The 21951-nt window shown below is 38.1% G+C and overlaps 1 protein-coding gene across 1 annotated transcript in view; it reads right to left on the bottom strand.

Annotated features, from left to right (window-relative positions):
- LOC124357827 (protein O-mannosyl-transferase Tmtc3) overlaps window positions 1–21951 on the bottom strand; it is an 80082-nt gene that overhangs the window by 36919 nt on the left and 21212 nt on the right. Inside the window, exons 3-5 of the mRNA XM_046809891.1 lie at window positions 8343–8424; window positions 6477–6576; window positions 5354–5469 (exon numbers count right to left, since the gene is read on the bottom strand). Coding sequence (XP_046665847.1) covers window positions 5354–5469; window positions 6477–6576; window positions 8343–8424 — 298 coding nt within the window. The remainder of the gene's footprint in view (window positions 1–5353; window positions 5470–6476; window positions 6577–8342; window positions 8425–21951) is intronic.

Genomic DNA, 21951 nt, shown 5'->3' with positions numbered 1-21951 from the left:
AAGACCTCTCACTGACGAAACGTTGTGCAACACCTATTATAACCTATAACGATGGCAAATGTCCGAAATCCTGTTACCATTTCAAACCTTCCATCGTCAATAACAAGCATTAACATATTCTACAAGATCATCAAGGTAAAAATAATTAAATAATTAATGATTCCAAATTATTTACATGCATGAAATCTTCAATAATAAACTATAAAACATAATTTTTCTAAGTAGTAACATATGCAGTGTGACTAGGGACATATTTTATGCATATATACCCTTCCGTCAACATAATTTACTTTTAACATTTTTTTCTTTTATTAGACTCAGGTCAATCAAACTATAATATAGTCTTTTTGACATGCACATAACTTCATTTGGCTCAAATTCCGGTCGACCTAGAATGCCGCAATTTTTTTCAGTTTCAATATTTTTTTACACAAATATCTGTACATATTCCATGCAATGTATATATATATATATAGTCCAATCATTTCCACTACTCAACGTAAGAGGTTAACTTTTAATTATAGAACACTGAAATATTTTTTCAGTCAAATGACACATACAGGTTTTCAATAGGAGCACGAAACACTAGACAATGTTATAACAAGAGTAGAGCAAAGATTGAGTGGTAAATGACGATCACTAATGCATGGGCCAATAGAGCAAGTAAGTTGACAATGGTGTCATGTTAGACAAGGTCGGAACCAGAGTGTCTCAATGGTGCAGTCACAATGGGTTCATCAGGTATTGATATGCTGTCAATGGTGTCATTGTATCTGAAGGCGGAATCAAACACATTGTCATAAACACTCTTTGTCTATACGTGTCACTTAAATTATTCACTTTCCATTCAGCTACCTGCTTTTATTTGTCTTACGTCCTCACTTTTATTGTTGTAGTTGTGATAGGTTTATTATTTTGTCATACACTACCATTTTCATTTAACACTCGTTAATCGGGTACAGAACTGAATGTTTTATTTTGGTTTAAATTTCAAGACAAACACACTTGTTAATTTTGGGATAAACTTTAAGCTACCTACAAATTAGGCTACACGATTGCTTTGCAAGCAAGAAATGGAGCCAGTAATCTCTCGTTTGGTAATGCTATGTGAAATTGCACTTTTAAAGAACATTAAGAAAGGAATATCCAAACGACTTTCCGAAATATCTTAGAAAGTCTGAAAGTAATTTCATCACCTTCTTATTTTGCCAGAGTCCCTGATTAAAAAGAAAGTCACTCGCCTAATGCAGCCGATGATGGTTGAAGAGAGCTTTGTTCTAGTCTGAGACCGCAGTGCGCATGCGCGGACCTCGGATATAGCTCATGATGGCCACTAGGCGACACACATTTGGCAAACTAGTCGCCAAGCAATTTCCAGATAGCCGGAAATTTGATAATAATGAACGTTTTAAAGATCACCGAGCGACTTATAGAATGCTCGCAATTCGATCGAAACCGTCTCACAATACAATGGACGATATTTTGACAATGTTACGGCAACAATCAGTTTGATGGTTGACGAGCAACGAGAGGGTAGCTTTACATTTTGACATTTTAACGAACATAACCCAACAACACTATTATACAGTAGTACGAGCACAATAGCCCATTAAGGTGTTTGCCGTGTGCCGGCCGATAATTGGATTGAAGTTATTTGTGGACCAAAGAGGTCCAAATACGTCATTTAGATCTGATACAAAGGACTATCTCTTCTCCAGTTCGCATGCCAATAAAGGCTCACAAATAATGCTGTTACATTTCCGTACAGGCCGGTTTTCATGGTGAGCTTTAAGTTACACACGCGCTATAGAGTACAGTAATTGATGATAGAGTTCACCTTTGATCCTTTCAATGCGATCCTGTTTGATAGAAGCTGTACTATTGAGCGTAAACCGAACTGATTTGTTCGTTATCTGATTGTTCAAATAGACTTAAGATTGAAGTAGATGACAAATATATATTTGAACACAACTACCTTTAATGAAATATGAGTACAATTTAATACCGAAATGGGTGCTTAAAATAAAATACTTTACTGCTTTACTAAATATCAATTTAATTTGAGCCATTTACAGTAAAAATGGAAACTAAGAAATATTAAAAACTCCCTACTAATAAAAAGGAATTGATTGAAGAGCGATGGAAGCACTTATGCACTGTTAGTGATGTATAGAGACTGATAAATATTTTTTAATGTTGGTAATTACTTTAAAAATGTCAGGCTTGTTGAATGATTTTAAAAAACAGGGCGTCATTTCAAATAAAATTTAACAAGCATTTCTAAAGATAGAACCACAATAATTTCACTTAGGAATCGCTGTGAAAGAAACAGGGATTCAATTGTGATATATTCGAAAAGAAAACCTTAAAAAGAGATAGACAATTTAGAAAGGTCAATATACCTATTCTCATAATTGCCAAGGACTTATCTTCATGGACCTTTGAAAACAGTTAAATAATAACAGTTATTATTATACTGTCTCAAAAACTGGCTATGAGAACAATGATCCCGATTGGTCTCAAAAATCTATTTCTACCTGTATTGTGAATTACAAATCCAAATTCCAACCACTATCAACATTAGTTGTACTTGGATTATTTCGTTCCCTTATATGGTAAATGGTTAGTTGGAAAGAGTTGATTTAATAGCAAAAACCATTTAATATTTTCGGAATCAATTAATCATATTATTAAAAGCGGAACAAGAAATGAAAATCATTGACTCAGCTCATTATTAAAAGGATATATTCAATTCAATAATATTAGAACCATGTTATCAACATGAAGTTATCTTTATAAAATGAGATGTTATTATTACGTAACAATAAAATTGATTACAATTAAATACATTTAAATTACGTACGACATAATACTGGATCGAAAACAACGAAATTAAATCCATCTTGATAATCAAGCCAAGTGGCACTTCATAACGTAAGAGGAGGGGATTTTAATGAGGCGGATTGTGCAAGACCATACAAATAACTCACATTCACAGCACTTCTACCCTCATTTTCTGCCAAGTAATTAGGAGTGGATGTTGTAGCGAACATTACCTACTGGGCAACAAATACCTCGTACACGGCACAGATGCAGCGAACTTAACATTATTCTTAAATAAGAGACGGTAACAAGTGTGCGGTGAGAGGCATTACCTACTGGGCAACGAACAGCTCGTACACGGCACAGATGCCAGTGATAGTTATACCCCTAGGATTGCATGCTGTAGCGAACATTACCTACCGGACAACGAACAGCTCGTACACGGCACAGATGCCAGTGATAGTGACAAACTAGGAAATTCATGCTGTAGCGAACATTATCTACTGGACAACGAACAGCTCGTACACGGCACAGATGCCAGTGATAGTGATACCCTAGGATTGCATGCTGTAGCGAACATTACCTACCGGACAACGAACAGCTCGTACACGGCACAGATGCCAGTGATAGTGACAAACTAGGAAATTCATGCTGTAGCGAACATTATCTACTGGACAACGAACAGCTCGTACACGGCACAGATGCCAGTGATAGTGATACCCTAGGATTGCATGCTGTAGCGAACATTACCTACCGGACAACGAACAGCTCGTACACGGCACAGATGCCAGTGATAGTGACAAACTAGGAAATTCATGCTGTAGCGAACATTATCTACTGGACAACGAACAGCTCGTACACGGCACAGATGCCAGTGATAGCGATACTCTAGGATTGCATGCTGCAGCGAACATTACTTACTGGACAACGAACAGCTCGTACAGGGCACAGATGCCAGTGATAGTGATAGATACCCTAGGAAATTCATGCTGTAGCAAACATTATCTACTGGGCAACGAACAGCTCGTACACGGCTCAGATGCGAGTGATAGAGTGATTACCTAGGATTGCATGTTGTAGCGAATTTAACTTTATTCTAAAATATTGACGTCTTAGATATTAATGCCGCTATGACGGAGCGATTCACTGATTTGCTGCGACGTTTGGTCTTAACTAGTCAGTTGACACACCAATGAGCGTAACCAGAACTTCAGTGACAGCAATGGATAACGTCGTTACAAACCTAAATGACATTCAGGCCAACACAGCGATTTCAGACCATTGTGATCAACAGGTCATCCACAATGGTCTGAAACTAACGGGATCCAATCATCAATAAACCTACCCAAGACACGAGGCCCACAAACAACGCACGTTTAAACTCTTTTGCTTTCAAAAGTGTCTAAATTGCATAGATCCCGTTGAATTATAGTTCAAATACTTTGAAGAACATCTTAATTTCCATTTGAACGTGAGCTGCCCTTCAATTAAGATACAACCAAATGCTAAAATAGATAAGTGCAAATAGATTACCAAAGGTATCTTAGTACAGAGGGGAAAATTTTAATGTATTGTTCTCCGAAATTAATAAGAACTCAACAATTGAGGAATTCAAACACTTTGAAAAATTATAAACGGATTTATAGAAAAGTGATAGCTGTAAAAGCTAATGATGTTACCACAACACTGGTCACGCCAACAAACTTATTGAGTTACAGATTGATAGCGAACAAGTTAGCGATGGCACCAAGATTGATGATGAGGCACATTTTTGTATCGGTAGGCACTGACCAAGGACTCATGCAGTCGTAGGTGGTTGGTCGACGAAAGCAGACCTATTGTAACCTGTATTCTGTAGTTCAGTTTTAATAATTAGTGTTGTGTTTAGTTTTTTATTAAGTGCATGTTTTAGAGTTAGTGAAGTTGACACACGACATGGTGGTTGTGATTACTGACTTAGACGTGTCATTACGGTCTGGTATGATTTGTTTATCTTAACCTAGTTTGTAATTATGTGTTAGGTTAGTTATTTACCTGAAGAAGAGATCAGATTGCGGATCTCGGCACGCAGTTTTACTGATTTGTTTGCATCGTTGAAAGAGAACTTAAATTTATTCTTAGAGACATTACCTTCTGTGCCACAAACAGCTCGTACACGGCACATATGCCAGTGATTGGGATACCGTATGATTACACATGCTATAGCGAACTTAACTTTATTCTATTCTTATAAAGGAAGTAAGAAGTGTGCGGAAAGATACATTACCTTCTGTGCCACAAACAGCTCGTACACGGCACATATGCCAGTGATTGTGATACCGTATGATTACATGCTATAGCGAACTTAACTTTATTCTTAAATAAAAGGCAGTAAGAAGTGTGCGAAAAGATACATTACCTTCTGTGCCACAAACAGCTCGTACACGGCACATATGCCAGTGATTGTGATACCGTATGATTACATGCTATAGCGAACTTAACTTTATTCTTAAATAAAAGGCTGTAAGAAGTGTGCGGAAAGAGGCATTACCTTCTGTGCCACAAACAGCTCGTACACGGCACATATACCCGTGATGGTGATACCCTGCTCCTTGCAGAGCATCGCAGTGGCCACAGCCAACATGGAGAACACCAGCCAACGCCACCCTGACACACATACACGCACTCGGGCTTAGTTATTTTGTTTTACTTTCGGAACAATTCAGAAATAGCACATCTGTAAGAATGTCATGCCTACCATTGTATACGCAAAATAACAGTTAAATAGTTACCTTGTAATAAACAATTGTTTGCGGAGAGTTTACTGTATTATTGTTACAATAAACGATTGATTTACTTTAACTTAATCACAACAATTTATATTGTTACACGTTAAGTCCGAAAATGGAAAGGTTAAAGTCATTTGAATAAGAAGCATAAGATCTGATTTTTGTTAGGTATTAATACCTAATATTCCTAAAACTGAGTAACATACTAATAGTAATAATCAACTAAAATACGATACATTTAACCTTTACGTCTATTTGATGATTTTTATTGCAAAAGTGTAGTTAGTAATCTTTCAAATGTTTTCGTTATCAATGCTACAAAACTAAATATATTTGTCTGTCTGGCACTCATACACAATTAAAACACTATGTACTGTATCTAAATTAGAATTATTAGTTTCATATTTTAATATCATGCATGACAGAAATTTACATGATTTTAGTTTATACAGTTAAATATTAAAAATATTAGTTTATAAGCAATGTTTAACTTACTGTTATCAATGTGCGAATGAAAGTAATTTATTTTGGCTTAAAACAGACATAGTTTTAGCACCATGTTATGATAAATTAAATAAAACAAGATTGAATGTATTTGTCTTGTTTCTAGTTGAATATTATACTCGTATTCTACTGAAAAACAGCAATTAAAATACACTGACTAAGTGTCAGAAAGGAATTTTTAACCCTATGATTTCGTTTCAGTTCAGCAATATAAACTTATACTTAGAATGATTCAATACGTAATTTTATAATTATTTTTGTTCAGCGTACTTTTAAAATTTGGATATTGGAGAGATGTTAGAAATAATATATATTCCAAGCAATTTGTCATAATTATTTATCTAAAGTGTAACAACAAACATATGACTAAATAAGACTCACCCGTAAACCGTTTCCTCTTGGTAGACTTCGCGTACAAAATGAAGGCGGCCAAAAAGAAGACCGATGAGAGAGTCTCGGCCCGTCCCACCACTCCAGTGACCTGTAACAGTGCGGTCAGACAACTCTGTCGTCCGTAGTGAACTACTAAAGTACTTCAGCATGGGACAAGAGGAACAAGAGAGTAAGTACTAAAACTACAATGCAACACAACGTGTTAAACGACAAACAAATAACAATCATTGCCAGTCTGTGGTAGTAACACAGTAACAAAATTTTTTAGTTTATTACACCTGCAGCTGGACGTTAAATAACTAAACCCTAACAGCTGTTATGTAGGGATTCAGTTCAGTGTTAATTAAAGCAATTGCAATTTCCCTAGAGCTTAACACTGATTGTTGCAACCTTGGTAATGTAATGACATCGGGGAAACTGCGTTTCGCTGCCGGTCTGGTTACTACGCGAACAAGCCCTGTTACTCTAGCTAAATAAACTAAACTCTAAACAGCTCTTATGTAGAAATTTTGTTCAATGATAATTAAAGCACTTGCAATTTCCCGAGAGCAGAACACTGATAGTTGCGACTTGGTAATGTGATGACATCGGGGAAACTGCGTTTCGCTGCCGGTCTGGTTACTACGCGAACAAGGCCCTGTTACTCTAGCCAAATAAACTAAACTCTAAACAGCTCTTATGTAGAAATTTGGTTCAATGATAATTAAAGCACTTGCAATTTCCCGAGAGCAGAACACTGATAGTTGCGACTTGGCTAATGTGATGACATCGGGGAAACTGCATTCCGCTGCCAGTCTGGTTACTACGCGAAAAAGCCGTGTTACTCTAGCTAAATAAACTAAACTCTAAACAGCTCTTATGTAGAAATTTGGTTCAATGATAATTAAAGCACTTGCAATTTCCCTAAACCTTAACACTGATTGTTGCAACCTGGGTATTGTGATGACATCGGGGAAACTGCATTCCGCTGCCAGTTTGTTACTACGCGAACAAGCCCTGTTACTCTAGCTAAATAAACTAAACAATAACATCTGTTGGGAAGGGATTCAGTTCAGTGTTAATTAAAGCACTTGCAATTTCCCGAGAGCTAAACACTGACTGTTGCGCCCTGGCTAATGTGATGACGTTGGAAAAACTGCGTTCCGCCGCCAGTCTGGTTACTACAGGAACAGGAAGTAGTAATCAAACTAAACCTTAAACACTTGTTGTTGAGGGATTCAGTTTAGTGTTAATTAAAGCACTTGCAATTTCCCGAGAGCTAAACACTGACTGTTGCGCCCTGGCTAATGTGATGACGTTGGAAAAACTGCGTTCCGCCGCCAGTCTGGTTACTACAGGAACAGGAAGTAGTAATCAAACTAAACCCTAAACACTTGGTGTTGAGGGATTCAGTTTAGTGTTAATTAAAGCACTTGCAATTTCCCGAGAGCTAAACACTGACTGTTGCGCCCTGGCTAATGTGATGACGTTGGAAAAACTGCGTTCCGCCGCCAGTTTGGTTGCTACACGAACAAGCCGCGTTACTCTAGCTAAATAAACTAAACCCTAAACAGCTGTTGTGGAGGAATTCAGTACAGTGTTAATTAAAGAACTTGCAATTTCCCGAGAGCAGAACACTGATTATTGCGCTCTGGCTAATGTGATAACGTAGGGGAAACTGCGTTCCGCTGCTAGTCTGGTTACTACACGCAAACACCGTGTTACTCTATAGAGCATTGTAGTTCTCAACTGCAAGACTACACAATGAATGTTACCTGTAACACAAGGGTGTGGGTTGTGTGACGGTTACACTCCAAATCACTGTGATTACTCTACACTGACATCGATCACGTGCAAATTAAAGTGGGGACTCACCGCCTCGGTATGGATGGGGTGGACGGCAAACAACATGGCTGACACGAAGCTCGATATCTCTGGCAAAAACATCGAGCACATCCTGGAATCAGACAAGCGAAACCATTCATTGTAGGCAGACTGTCAACGCTTTCTAGTTACTGTCTTAGATGCGAGTATTACTATATAGGTACATTAACATTATACTGTTAAGTTATCAATAATTTTAGAACCTATGTTAATCCAACATGCCGTTTGTTTACTTTTAAACATCAACTTCCGAAATGGTGGCCAGTTGGCAGGACATGTATAAGTGTTTTGCACACGTACAAAATATTGTGAAAACAATAAGATTATGTTATGATATAATATTATATCGCAATTTATTGTCAAAGACGCACAATCGTAAATGTAAGGCTACATTTATCACTACGATCGATATAATTGTTTTAACATTCACAGAACAAGAACAACTACAAATATACAATACCATTCTCATAACCTGATATCATTCAAGGTAGGAGGACCAAAAGCGAAGAGTGATATTGTTTTTTTTTAAAATTTTTACATTAAAAAAATAATAATTTCGAAATTAAGCTAACATTTTTGTTTAGTTTAGAATTCCAGAAATTGTAAACAAATTGTAGAATATACACGAATATGGACACATCTAGTTGTTGTCAACATTAGAGCTCTCTTTTGGCATGAGCATTTTTTACTGGTTTCAAGATTTAAACTCAGAGTTTCTTTCTGATTATAATGCTGTTCGCTAGTTGGAGGGTTGGAAAGAAAGAAACTATGATAACAGTCCAAGTACACCGGTAATTAGTTCATAGTGACAATATATACTAGGCTCTGATTATAATGCTGTTCGCTAGTTGTGTGTAAAGGAAAGAAACTATGCCACGTGTACAAGTTCATCATTCAAAATTCTAAACACGTACATTACTGGATTAAAAGATCTCAGGTTTTCTTATTTGGTGTCATTGTACAGAAAAGCTGAAAATATCTTGCTTACAATTTATCAGCTGTTTAGTAACGCCAACACAATGTGTTCTGTATATTCCGTGGTTACTTAAACACAAGGCCACATATTCATATGACTTTTTTGTTTCTTAGATTTTCCAATTCACCGATTAGTTATAAAACTGTAACACCAAAATTTAGAACCAAATGTAATGAAGGCCTAGCAGTAATTAGTCCATTCATAAGTAATGTTTCAAGAAGATTAGTGGATTTGTTGGCATCGTAAGGCATACAACTGTGAACCAGGCAAAGGAAGAAATTTTACGTATTTCTGTAAGTCTATGTACTCTCCTATGGTAAGGGTTATTTTATTAAACACATTGAAATGTTTAAGAATAGCCATTGTGAGGGAATGTAGACCCGTACCACTACCATAGCAGGCCGCCGCAACTCCCTTTATACTTTTGAAACTACTTAAAAAATGTTTTAAAGCATTGAAAACATGTTACCAAATATGTATCTTCACGAATTAAATAAATCACATTAGTATAACACTGTATAAAAATAATATTTTAAAATAGAAGAATTATGTTTTTAATGTATCCGTATGCAGGCAAAAGATGTTAATATTCGTATCTCATAAGTATGTAGTTTTTAAACTCATTTTCTTAACTGTTTATGAAAATCACACACCTAATACAAAGAATAAATGCAGATCGAGAGCACGATCCATGATTCAGAGAACAGTCTGATCATTATAGTCCAGAGCCTGATAGCCAATTTGAATTGGAATATATCTAACTACTTAAAAACTATACTTATTTACACGGGCAGATACATAACAGCTATATCATCATCATACAAATAGATATAGGCGAATATTACCTCCTTAAGGATATTTATACAGTAAGCTGACGTCGATTTAACATTAAGTTACGTGCCTGACGGTTGATTTTATGTGCCAATCAAGAATAAATAAGATTTGATAAAATAATTATAATTTACTATTTTTAACCGTTTTGATATTCTTCCATTTGAACCTTCAAAAAAAAAACTGCGCGTATAACAGTTGATTTCTTACGAGAAAGTTCTCTATTCATTTCCAGAAAACATTGGCCCTCGACTCCTGGATTATTAGGATGTAAATAAATTTAAAAATACGTTGAACTATTATATAATATATTTAATTACTATAATTTTACTAAATATTCCCAGTAAACTACATAACAAAAAACATGTAGCACGCAATCATCAAAGAGAATACGTTTCTTTAAATACGTACTTTATTCACGGAGAACAGTAATTGAGCACTGTTCTGTAACATTAATTAGTGGAATGTAAAGAACTTTATTTAGGGTAGGAAACGTAATAAACTAGAAGTGCATTGATTAACTTTTCTACGAGTTCGTTCTGCGAGTTGAACAGTCCTACTAAAAAACCATCAGATTAATTGTTTGTTTACACTTAGTAGTTCCATTTAGAACTATTGTGTTCTGACAGGCTATAAAAAGAGCTGTCTTGCCACATCACAGACGGAATCACTGTATAGAGTGGCTGTTACACTACATTACCGGAGCCAAGGGTTGTGACAGTTGGTACACCACTCAGTGTGGGCCATCAAGGTTTGGTACCACTGCAGCTACCGAGCTGTTATTGTCTCGTCACATAACGACCTGTGTTGTGGCACCAAGTGTCACACAACATGTCGGCGGTAAACACAGTACAGTGGATGGTGATTGGCATCATCACGTATTCCAACTCAATCAAGTTCTGAATAACTGTTCAGCACTCGTATTGTATTCTACTCCGAATATCATAAAATTTAAAACTCGGATTAAAAATCGCGAAACATATAACACCACAATAGGTTTACGTGCCAGATTTCACGATTGCTACTGCCGTTCCAGGTAGCGGAGTGGTTAGCGTCTAATCCTACCAGTCCAAGGGTCGCGGGTTCGAATCCCGGTTTGGGCACAACTTTTCGCGAGCTAATAAATAATAATATGAGTCTAGCATGATGTATTGTGATAAAATATTCTGGAACAGAGTTTCAAATCACGCACACAAGAAGAAAAACTGTCCCTGAAATAACCGGGGTAGCTGGCGTGAACTTGCAAACTGACTTTACACGTGACGAGATACAATGTTCAGCCAACGTGAACGTTATCCATACTTGTATATGTTCGAGAATGATATTCTGTTTATCCACTCCACTACACATCACTCAGCTTTTTGTATTTTCAATCCGTCTTCGCGTTATTTTACCAAATTTTATGTTCAGTTTCTTTCAAATTTTAGTATATGTATTTCCAAAGTAAGCACAAGTAGTCTTGCAAATTTTAATTTTTTAAATATTAAATTTCAAAATAAAATAACGCGGATTGTGTTACCTTATAAACCTTACCTCTTTTGTCTTCTCAATAAATGTTACAAAAATATTGACATTGAACATGAAAACTTTCGTCCTTACCATAATTTTTATTAGATCACTGTCATATACAGTTCTTGTGGATCCTCATAGATAACTTAAAGTATCGTTTGTCAGCTATAAATTAAATAAAATCAGTCTTTAAAAGTAAATTCTCCAAATCGACGTGTACAAAATTAAAAGCCCATGATAATGAATTTCATAATGAACCAATGGCGATTTCTTGTACCACCCGGTCAACAATAAAAACGAAACTGATTACATTCATATAATTATAAAATTACACACTCAAAAACAGTAAATAAATACCTATCTTGCATAAGTATTTAGTCTTAATCAGATCAAAAGTTTACGAGTTATATGAAGGCTCAAAATTGCAGTTCGGTTGAAAAGCTCCAAAGACCTGTACATTTTTTCATTATTATCGACATAAAACTGAAACTTATTGTTAGTAAATTATTTTCTTCGGTAAACGCCGGTTTAAACAACCTAAATGTTAATGCAACTCTCGTTATTGTAGCTCTTTTACTTAATTTGTGGTAAACGTTCAAACTCGAGTATCTGTTTTGATCCGAGAGTAGGCGCAATGACTAAAAAGCTGTGTAAATTGAACAAAGTAAAGTAATATTATTTGGATTGTCGATGTTTATATTTTTTTGAACTCTAACGTTTTTTTACAAATACCTTTAAATTTAAAAAAAACTTAAAAATTCGTCGTTACAATGGGCTTGTTAATAAATATTTGCATCAAGAAATCTCCAAACAAAAAATGAAATTCCAATCGTGTGAGTCACACAATCTTTGTGACCAATTTTGATTTCCAAAACGACAGATAAGCCGGGAAAGTGTGAACTAGTGGCATCGCTTTGTTGGAACCACAAGCCTTCCTAATTAATTCAATCTTCATAATCATCATCACCCAGAGCCTCCTAATGGTGCCAAACCTAATAGTTTCTCATCCCCAATAACGACCACCATTGACTGTAAGTGTGTCATCTCGAGAACTCTCAAAACAGTAAGGCTCAATGACGCCAAAACCCATAATACACCCTGAAAAGTGAGCTAATATTGATATATTTTTTCTTGAATGGGTTGTGAATTTCGCAGTTTCCAGATTGGACAGTTTTGCTGTTGACACATCAATTAAGTTGAAAATGAGCTTTATCAGAGAGTACGCAAAATCACCATCAAACCCAAATTGATTAAGTTGCAACGCCCTCGATAATCTCTTGGTTCAAATTCCTGTTCAATTTCATCCATCATTAAATACAGTGTAGTGCATTGTGTTGTAGTTAATGGAGAACTATCGATAATGGTGATAAATCGGGGTTGATAGATCGTGATGGACATGCGTCGATATTTGCGACTGTCCAGATGACGACTGCGAGGGCATGTCTTGAACATCCAATAGTAACCCATATCTATTGAATTTGTCGGTGATTTTCTTAATGGCCACACGTGGTGGTTACCAAAGTCATTTCATAGTAGCTCGGGTTGTCAGATCAAATTGGCATTGCACTCTTAAATAATAATATATATCACACTCTTTTTGGTCGATATGCTACACATGAAAACTAAACGTCAGGCACCTAAATAATGATTATATCGGCGTCAGCCAACTTAGAAATTAAAAATTACCGTAATGTCAGTAGGTTTTCTTCTTATACAATGAAGATTGGCTCTCTCCTAACGGGTTATAATGCCCGAATAGTGCTGGTACAATTCTCACTAACGTCTACACGAATTGTAGACGTAGTAAATAACAACGAAAAACCTATGTTCGTGAGCGGAATGACGCTCCATATAGTTCAATGTAGAATTTAATCAGCGGTTTGTACTTCACAAGAAAAACCGTGTTAGTGACTAAAAATTGCCGACAGTACCATTCCTCGTGAAACAGATAAAAACACTTTCTTAACAAGTAGCGTAACTGTAGTTTCTTGTTGATTTTTCAAATCAGGGCGTAATATTTGTCGTCATCGAAATAAACTACGTTTAAAAAGCTCCACCCATTGTTCAAGAAAAGTAATAATTAAACATCATGGTACAATCTCAATTCATGTTGATCTGAATTTGTTATTTTTATTTCCGAAATATTTTGTTTAAATTTAGTTCCTTCCTCATGACACAAATTCCAACCAGATTGTATAACGCCGTTTGTAAATTAAGAGATTTTCTGCAGAATTTTGTCCTTTTTAATTAAGACACGACACGCCAATTTTAGGCACAGGGCTGGGAAATAATTTACGTACTGTATTTGATTCTAAAAATCATTTGTATCACAGAAGTGTTAGCTTGCATTAACATAGTTGAGAGTATAGAAAAATAAATTAGAGTCCCAACCCTTAAGAACTCATTAGGTAATTTTACGTTTGTATTCATTTCTTCTTTTAAGAGAAAAAACTATTTCGTTTAATTTACATAATTTTAACATTTTCATTTAATTTATTCTGTTAGAACAGATAAACATGCACGGATTATAAAAACGTAAGTGTAGAAATTTAATATCTCTGAAAGCTAAAATAAACTAATAACAGCATAAACGTTTAAACTGTAACGAGAATTCTTCTGCCAGTGCCGGCGGCGAAAAGCTTCATTAGTCACAATATGCGACTTATACGAGGCGACTTATCCATATGCATCTAGGTCAGATGCATCGCTAAGTCAGCCATTTCTCTGAGATTCCACGAACCCCCTCGTCAGTGCTGTTGAGAATATATCCGGCAGAGAATTTACCGCAAAAGATTTTCTGAGAACGATTACCGATCCGACATTTCCCTCCATCTAATTTTATCCACATCATTGTGTCTCGCCGATACACATTCATCCTTCACGAATCAGTGCCGATATCAAAGATGAGAAGCTCCATCAGTCACGATATCGGATGAGATGTTCGATCAGTGATCTCGTGATACCTGTGTGATCTGCATGAGTTGATCCTGCGGCGCGGCGTCAGGTCTCTTCACTCAAGAGTAACAAATCCTTGCGTCAATACTACGTCTGCCTCTAGTTAACTCTGTACGCATTGAATGAGTACATATCTTGTTTCACTTATACTTGATTCAATTTATCTTGTCAACTGTTGTACCAGGCAGACGAGACTTGGGATACATCGACGAAATTTTTGCCATTTTGGTATCCGTAGTCATTTTTGGAAATGTAACATCTTTTCCACATTCGCCTTTGAGTGAAATAGTGATTGACGGAATACAAAAAAAGATTTAATGGATAACAGCACGTTGTTGGACAATTGTATAATACCGATATTTATTTATATAAGCATTTCTAAGTATGCTTTCACAGTTTTGGATGACATGTAAGATTGTTATTTATCAGATTTTTACAGTAAACCAGATTATAAAAATAAGTTTTACAGCCTAAACATAAACTAACAACATGTAAAGGAGTATGTGAGAGGTAATCATTAAAAAAGATGTACATTGTATAATTTAAAGATTTTTCTTCAATAAGGTTTAAAAACTTTACTTTTAATGCTTAAAACAAGAGCATATATATTTTGTACAACCCTCCAAAAAGTTTTCTTTTACGTGGTCTTGTCTTGGTTTTTAAAAGTTGTTACTTGTGTAAAGCCACATTGCGATTGCTTCTTAGGCTACTACTATATACTTTCTTGTATCTTCAAACTTATTGAAACTAAATACCTGCTCAATTTTGGTTTATTTTAGTTTATTCCTATTTAAAGGGATGATGTATAAGGTTTGAAAAAACACGAGAATTACAAGCGCATATTTGTGATAATATGTACCTTGTACCTTAAATAACTGTATTAACAAATTTAGAAATTTGTCATTCTGCATGGGTTTATAATAATGTCTCAGAATTGACATTGTTTTTTGACCGGAGCCTCAAGATCCCCAGAGGATTAGACGACCCTCACGCCCGGACGCGCACACACCGTCACACGCGCAGCCCGGCCTAGGTACAATCACTTTATTTTAATGACGCACATACTAGGCTTTAGTCTGCAAAACCTCTAATTTTTATATTTTTTATTTTAGATTAATACCCTTGTAGTTTTTTTTTAACTCTGCACAAATCTAAACATGAATTGTCTACGACATTCCTGACGTATTTTAGAGATTAAAGGAGTCCATGGTCAACTCAATCAGTCACTTAGACTTACTCCATTTTAATGAAATAAAACGCACATTTCATATATTATAAACGTATCAACCTAACATAAAAATGTTAAAAGCAGTTTTCAGACTAAGAGTTACTATGTAAGTATCGTCAGCACAATGGCGACAGGTGCGGCAGGTAGACCATAGTTAACCGAAAACCATTTATAATTAGCTATTAATAATTGAGATAGGAAATTTAATTTTAATTTTACTGAGAAGAGCCTATAATTCTTTCTGACTTACAAGTAAATGTATGAAATAATTTACATAAACAAAAAAGCACTATAGTTATTTCATAACATATTTACAAACTCAATTATTGTAAGAATGTATGCTAAATTATTATCCAGCACGAAGTTGAAGAGCAGCAAATCCAGCCCGTAAACTCCACAGTAATTGGACAGGAGCGAAGTATTTACAATCCACCGTATTGACTGTTAAACAACATTGAACTCGAGACTAAACGGTTGTCCGGGCCTAAGCCAATGCTCGCATAGTTTACAGAACGAGCCGATCGGCTTGAAAGTTTGCAGGTACAGTATACACCAAGTGCCAACAGTCGGAGTAACTATTACTCTCGGGCCATCGACGAGACGACTGAATAGCTGAATGAACTCTAACCACAGCTTACCCAGTTTATACAGAACGAGCCGATCAGTTTGAAAGTTTGCAGGTACAGTATACACCAAGTGCCAACAGTCGGAGTAACTATTACTCTCGGGCCATCGACGAGACGACTGAATAGCTGAGTTAACTCTAACCACATCTTACCCAGTTTATACAGAACGAGCCGATCGGCTTGAAAGTTTGCAGGTACAGTATACACCAAGTGCCAACAGTCGGAGTAACTATTACTCTCGGGCCATCGACGAGACGACTGAATAGCTGAATGAACTCTAACCACATCTTACCCAGTTTATACAGAACGAGCCGATCGGCTTGAAAGTTTGCAGGTACAGTATACACCAAGTGCCAACAGTCGGAGTAACTATTACTCTCGGGCCATCGACGAGACGACTGAATAGCTGAATGAACTCTAACCACATCTTACCCAGTTTATACAGAACGAGCCGATCGGCTTGAAAGTTTGCAGGTACAGTATACACCAAGTGCCAACAGTCGGAGTAACTATTACTCTCGGGCCATCGACGAGACGACTGAATAGCTGAATGAACTCTAACCACATCTTACCCAGTTTATACAGAACGAGCCGATCGGCTTGAAAGTTTGCAGGTACAGTATACACCAAGTGCCAACAGTCGGAGTAACTATTACTCTCGGGCCATCGACGAGACGACTGAATAGCTGAATGAACTCTAACCACATCTTACCCAGTTTATACAGAACGAGCCGATCGGCTTGAAAGTTTGCAGGTACAGTATACAACCAAGTGCCAACAGTCGGAGTAACTATTACTCTAGGGCCATCGACGAGACGACTGAATATCTGAATGAACTCTAACCACATCTTACCCAGTTTATACAGAACGAGCCGATGGCTTGAAAGTTTGCAGGTACAGTATACACCAATTGCTAACAGTCGGAGTAACTATTACTCTCGGGCCATCGACGAGACGACTGAATATCTGAATGAACTCTAACCACATCTTACCCAGTTTATACAGAACGAGCCGATCGGCTTGAAAGTTTGCAGGTACAGTATACACCAATTGCTAACAGTCGGAGTAACTATTACTCTCGGGCCATCGACGAGACGACTGAATAGCTGAATGAACTCTAACCACATTTTACCCAGTTTATACAGAACGAGCCGATCGGCTTGAAAGTTTGCAGGTACAGTATACACCAAGTGCTAACAGTCGGAGTAACTATTACTCTCGGGCCATCGACGAGACGACTGAATAGCTGAATGAACTCTAACCACATTTTACCCAGTTTATACAGAACGAGCCGATCGGCTTGAAAGTTTGCAGGTACAGTATACACCAAGTGCTAACAGTCGGAGTAACTATTACTCTCGGGCCATCGACGAGACGACTGAATAGCTGAGTTAACTCTAACCACATCTTGCAGGTACAGTATATACCCAGTGCAGTCTGAGTAACTATTACCCTTAGGCCATTGAGGAGACGATTGAATAGGACTGCGCTCGGAACTGAATGGCTGAGTGAACCCAAACCACAGCGTCCCCAGTTTATACGAATTGAACTACTTTTCTTACATTGTAAGCAGCGTAAGGGGGATAAAAACTGAAATAGGATTCGAAACGTACCAAGGGAAATGGTCTGATACACATAATAGTGTCCTTTACAAATTTAAGACTACGTGAGCAATACTTAAGGTAAAGAAAGAAGTTCTATCTTACCCCCGCAGCACCTGCAGCCCTGGTGGAGTTTATGATCGCTGAATAAGATGGATTAACCACTTTGGAAAACCATATTCGTGACTTCTCACACGTCCGACATTAAAGGCCACGATTCGGAAAGAAAAAGAATTCTTGACAAGACTAAATTCCGCTTCAAATGTCTGTGTACCACAGACTATTACGTCATTCAAATTCAAATTGTATAAATTTTACTAATTTTTGAGGTATTCAACTTTTATAGACAGAACCAAACTAAAAAACGTGTTATTTTCACTGTTAACCATTTTGTATCATGGATACCACTCAATGCAATAACTTTCACTTCATTAGGATCAAATACACAAATGTTGCTCATCACTTGTATACGGTTATGGTGTCGTAGACTCATTCTTAGCGAAAGGCCAACTCAATACAACACGTACAACTCACCGAGGAAATCACTGCTATATGAGTTATGTCTTGTATAAAAAGAAACTCACATAAAACTGGGTATTTAAATACCACCCCTTGGCTTATGTATATCTTATACCATGTCCAAAATATAGCCTTCTCAGAATTCTGAGTGAGACGTTACCAACACATCACGTACACGACGATTGAATAGAAAGGAAACTAGAAATGAGTGACTGATGGGTTGAAGAAATCGCACGCCTAGTAAGAAGTGGACCGATCAGTTTGAAAAGTTGGCAAATACATATGAAGTGCCAGCAGTCTGAGTGAGCTGTTAAACAGAGTGGAATCCAGAAATGAATAACTGATAGGCTCGAGAAATCAATAGTGAACCTGACGAGAAATATAGACCTAACATCTACGTTTGACGTTTGTACTGGCTGCGGTCTATGATTGCAGAGCGTGCTGACATACATCACTTGTCTCTTAATATTGAATCCTACTTCGCAAAAAACTGACTACTACTTGCATAATTTGTTGCAGAAGATTCCTGACTATTCCAACCGTTCCAGTCTGAGTGAGCTGTTAAACAGAACGGAACGCAGAAATAAGTTACTGGCGGGTTCAAGCAATCGCACGCCTAGTAAAAAGTGAGCCGATCAGTGTGACAGGTTGGCAGGTACACATAAAGTGCCAGCAGTCTGAGTGAGCTGTTAAACAGAACGGACAGCAGAAATAAGTTACTGGCGGGTTCAAACAATCGCACGCCTAGTAAAAAGTGAGCCGATCAGTGTGACAGGTTGGCAGGTACACATAAAGTGCCAGCAGTGTGAGTGAGCTGTTAAACAGAACGGACAGCAGAAGTAAGAGACTGGTGGGCTCAAACAATCGCACGCATAGTAAAAAGTGAGCCGATCAGTTTGAAAAGTTGGCAGGTACACATGAAGTGCCAGCAGTCTGAGTGAGCTGTTAAACAGAACAGACAGCAGAAGTAAGAGACTGGTGGGCTCAAGCAATCGCACGCATAGTAAAAAGTGAGCCGATCAATGTGACAGGTTGGCAGGTACACATGAAGTGCCAGTAGTCTGAGTGAGCTGTTAAACAGAACAGACAGCAGAAGTAAGAGACTGGTGGGCTCAAACAATCGCACGCCTAGTAAAAAGTGAGCCGATCAGTTTGAAAAGTTGGCAGGTACACATGAAGTGCCAGCAGTCTGAGTGAGCTGTTAAACAGAACAGACAGCAGAAGTAAGAGACTGGTGGGCTCAAACAATCGCACGCATAGTAAAAAGTGAGCCGATCAGTTTGAAAAGTTGGCAGGTACACATGAAGTGCCAGCAGTCTGAGTGAGCTGTTAAACAGAACAGACAGCAGAAGTAAGAGACTGGTGGGCTCAAACAATCGCACGCATAGTAAAAAGTGAGCCGATCAGTGTGACAGGTTGGCAGGTACACATGAAGTGCCAGCAGTCTGAGTGAGCTGTTAAACAGAACAGACAGCAGAAGTAAGAGACTGGTGGGCTCAAACAATCGCACGCATAGTAAAAAGTGATCCGATCAGTGTGAAAAGTTGGCAGGTACACATGAAGTGCCAGCAGTCTGAGTGAGCTGTTAAACAGAACGGTCAGCAGAAGTAAGAGACTGGTGGGTTCAAACAATCGCGCGCATAGTAAGAAGTGAGCCGATCAGTTTTCAAAAGTTGGCAGGTACACATGAAGTGCCAGCAGTCTGAGTGAGCTGTTAAACAGAACGGTCAGCAGAAGTAAGAGACTGGTGGGTTCAAACAATCGCGCGCGCATAGTAAGAAGTGAGCCGATCAGTTTGAAAAGTTGGCAGGTACACATGAAGTGCCAGCAGTCTGAGTGAGCCGTTAAACAGAACGGACAGCAGAAGTAAGAGACTGGTGGGCTCAAGCAATCGCACGCATAGTAAAAAGTGAGCCGATCAGTGAAAGGTTGGCAGGTACACATGAAGTGCCAGTAGTCTGAGTGAGCTGTTAAACAGAACAGACAGCAGAAGTAAGAGACTGGTGGGCTCAAACAATCGCACGCATAGTAAAAAGTGAGCCGATCAGTTTGAAAAGTTGGCAGGTACACATGAAGTGCCAGCAGTCTGAGTGAGCTGTTAAACAGAACAGACAGCAGAAGTAAGAGACTGGTGGGCTCAAACAATCGCACGCATAGTAAAAAGTGAGCCGATCAGTTTGAAAAGTTGGCAGGTACACATGAAGTGCCAGCAGTCTGAGTGAGCTGTTAAACAGAACAGACAGCAGAAGTAAGAGACTGGTGGGCTCAAACAATCGCACGCATAGTAAAAAGTGAGCCGATCAGTTTGAAAGGTTGGCAGGTACACATGAAGTGCCAGCAGTCTGAGTGAGCTGTTAAACAGAACAGACAGCAGAAGTAAGAGACTGGTGGGCTCAAACAATCGCACGCATAGTAAAAAGTGAGCCGATCAGTTTGAAAAGTTGGCAGGTACACATGAAGTGCCAGCAGTCTGAGTGAGCTGTTAAACAGAACAGACAGCAGAAGTAAGAGACTGGTGGGCTCAAACAATCGCACGCATAGTAAGAAGTGAGCCGATCAGTTTGAAAAGTTGGCAGGTACACATGAAGTGCCAGCAGTCTGAGTGAGCTGTTAAACAGAACGGACAGCAGAAGTAAGAGACTGGTGGGCTCAAACAATCGCACGCATAGTAAGAAGTGAGCCGATCAGTTTGAAAAGTTGGCAGGTACACATGAAGTGCCAGCAGTCTGAGTGAGCTGTTAAACAGAACGGTCAGCAGAAGTAAGAGACTGGTGGGTTCAAACAATCGCGCGCATAGTAAGAAGTGAGCCGATCAGTTTCAAAAGTTGGCAGGTACACATGAAGTGCCAGCAGTCTGAGTGAGCCGTTAAACAGAACGGACAGCAGAAGTAAGAGACTGGTGGGTTCAAACAATCGCGCGCATAGTAAGAAGTGAGCCGATCAGTTTCAAAAGTTGGCAGGTACACATGAAGTGCCAGCAGTCTGAGTGAGCCGTTAAACAGAACGGACAGCAGAAGTAAGAGACTGGTGGGCTCAAACAATCGCACGCATAGTAAAAAGTGAGCCGATCAATGTTTGACAGGTTGGCAGGTACACATGAAGTGCCAGTAGGTACACATGAAGTGAGCAGTCTGAGTGAGCTGTTAAACAGAACAGACAGCAGAAGTAAGAGACTGGTGGGCTCAAACAATCGCACGCATAGTAAGAAGTGAGCCGATCAGTTTGAAAAGTTGGCAGGTACACATGAAGTGCCAGCAGTCTGAGTGAGCTGTTAAACAGAACAGACAGCAGAAGTAAGAGACTGGTGGGCTCAAACAATCGCACGCATAGTAAGAAGTGAGCCGATCAGTTTGAA

Source organism: Homalodisca vitripennis, chromosome 3, assembly GCF_021130785.1.
Source record: "Homalodisca vitripennis isolate AUS2020 chromosome 3, UT_GWSS_2.1, whole genome shotgun sequence".
NCBI classification, from domain to species: Eukaryota; Metazoa; Arthropoda; class Insecta; order Hemiptera; family Cicadellidae; genus Homalodisca; species Homalodisca vitripennis.
The sequence above is the reverse complement of the archived record's forward strand: the minus strand, read 5'-3'. Positions and strand labels throughout refer to the sequence as shown.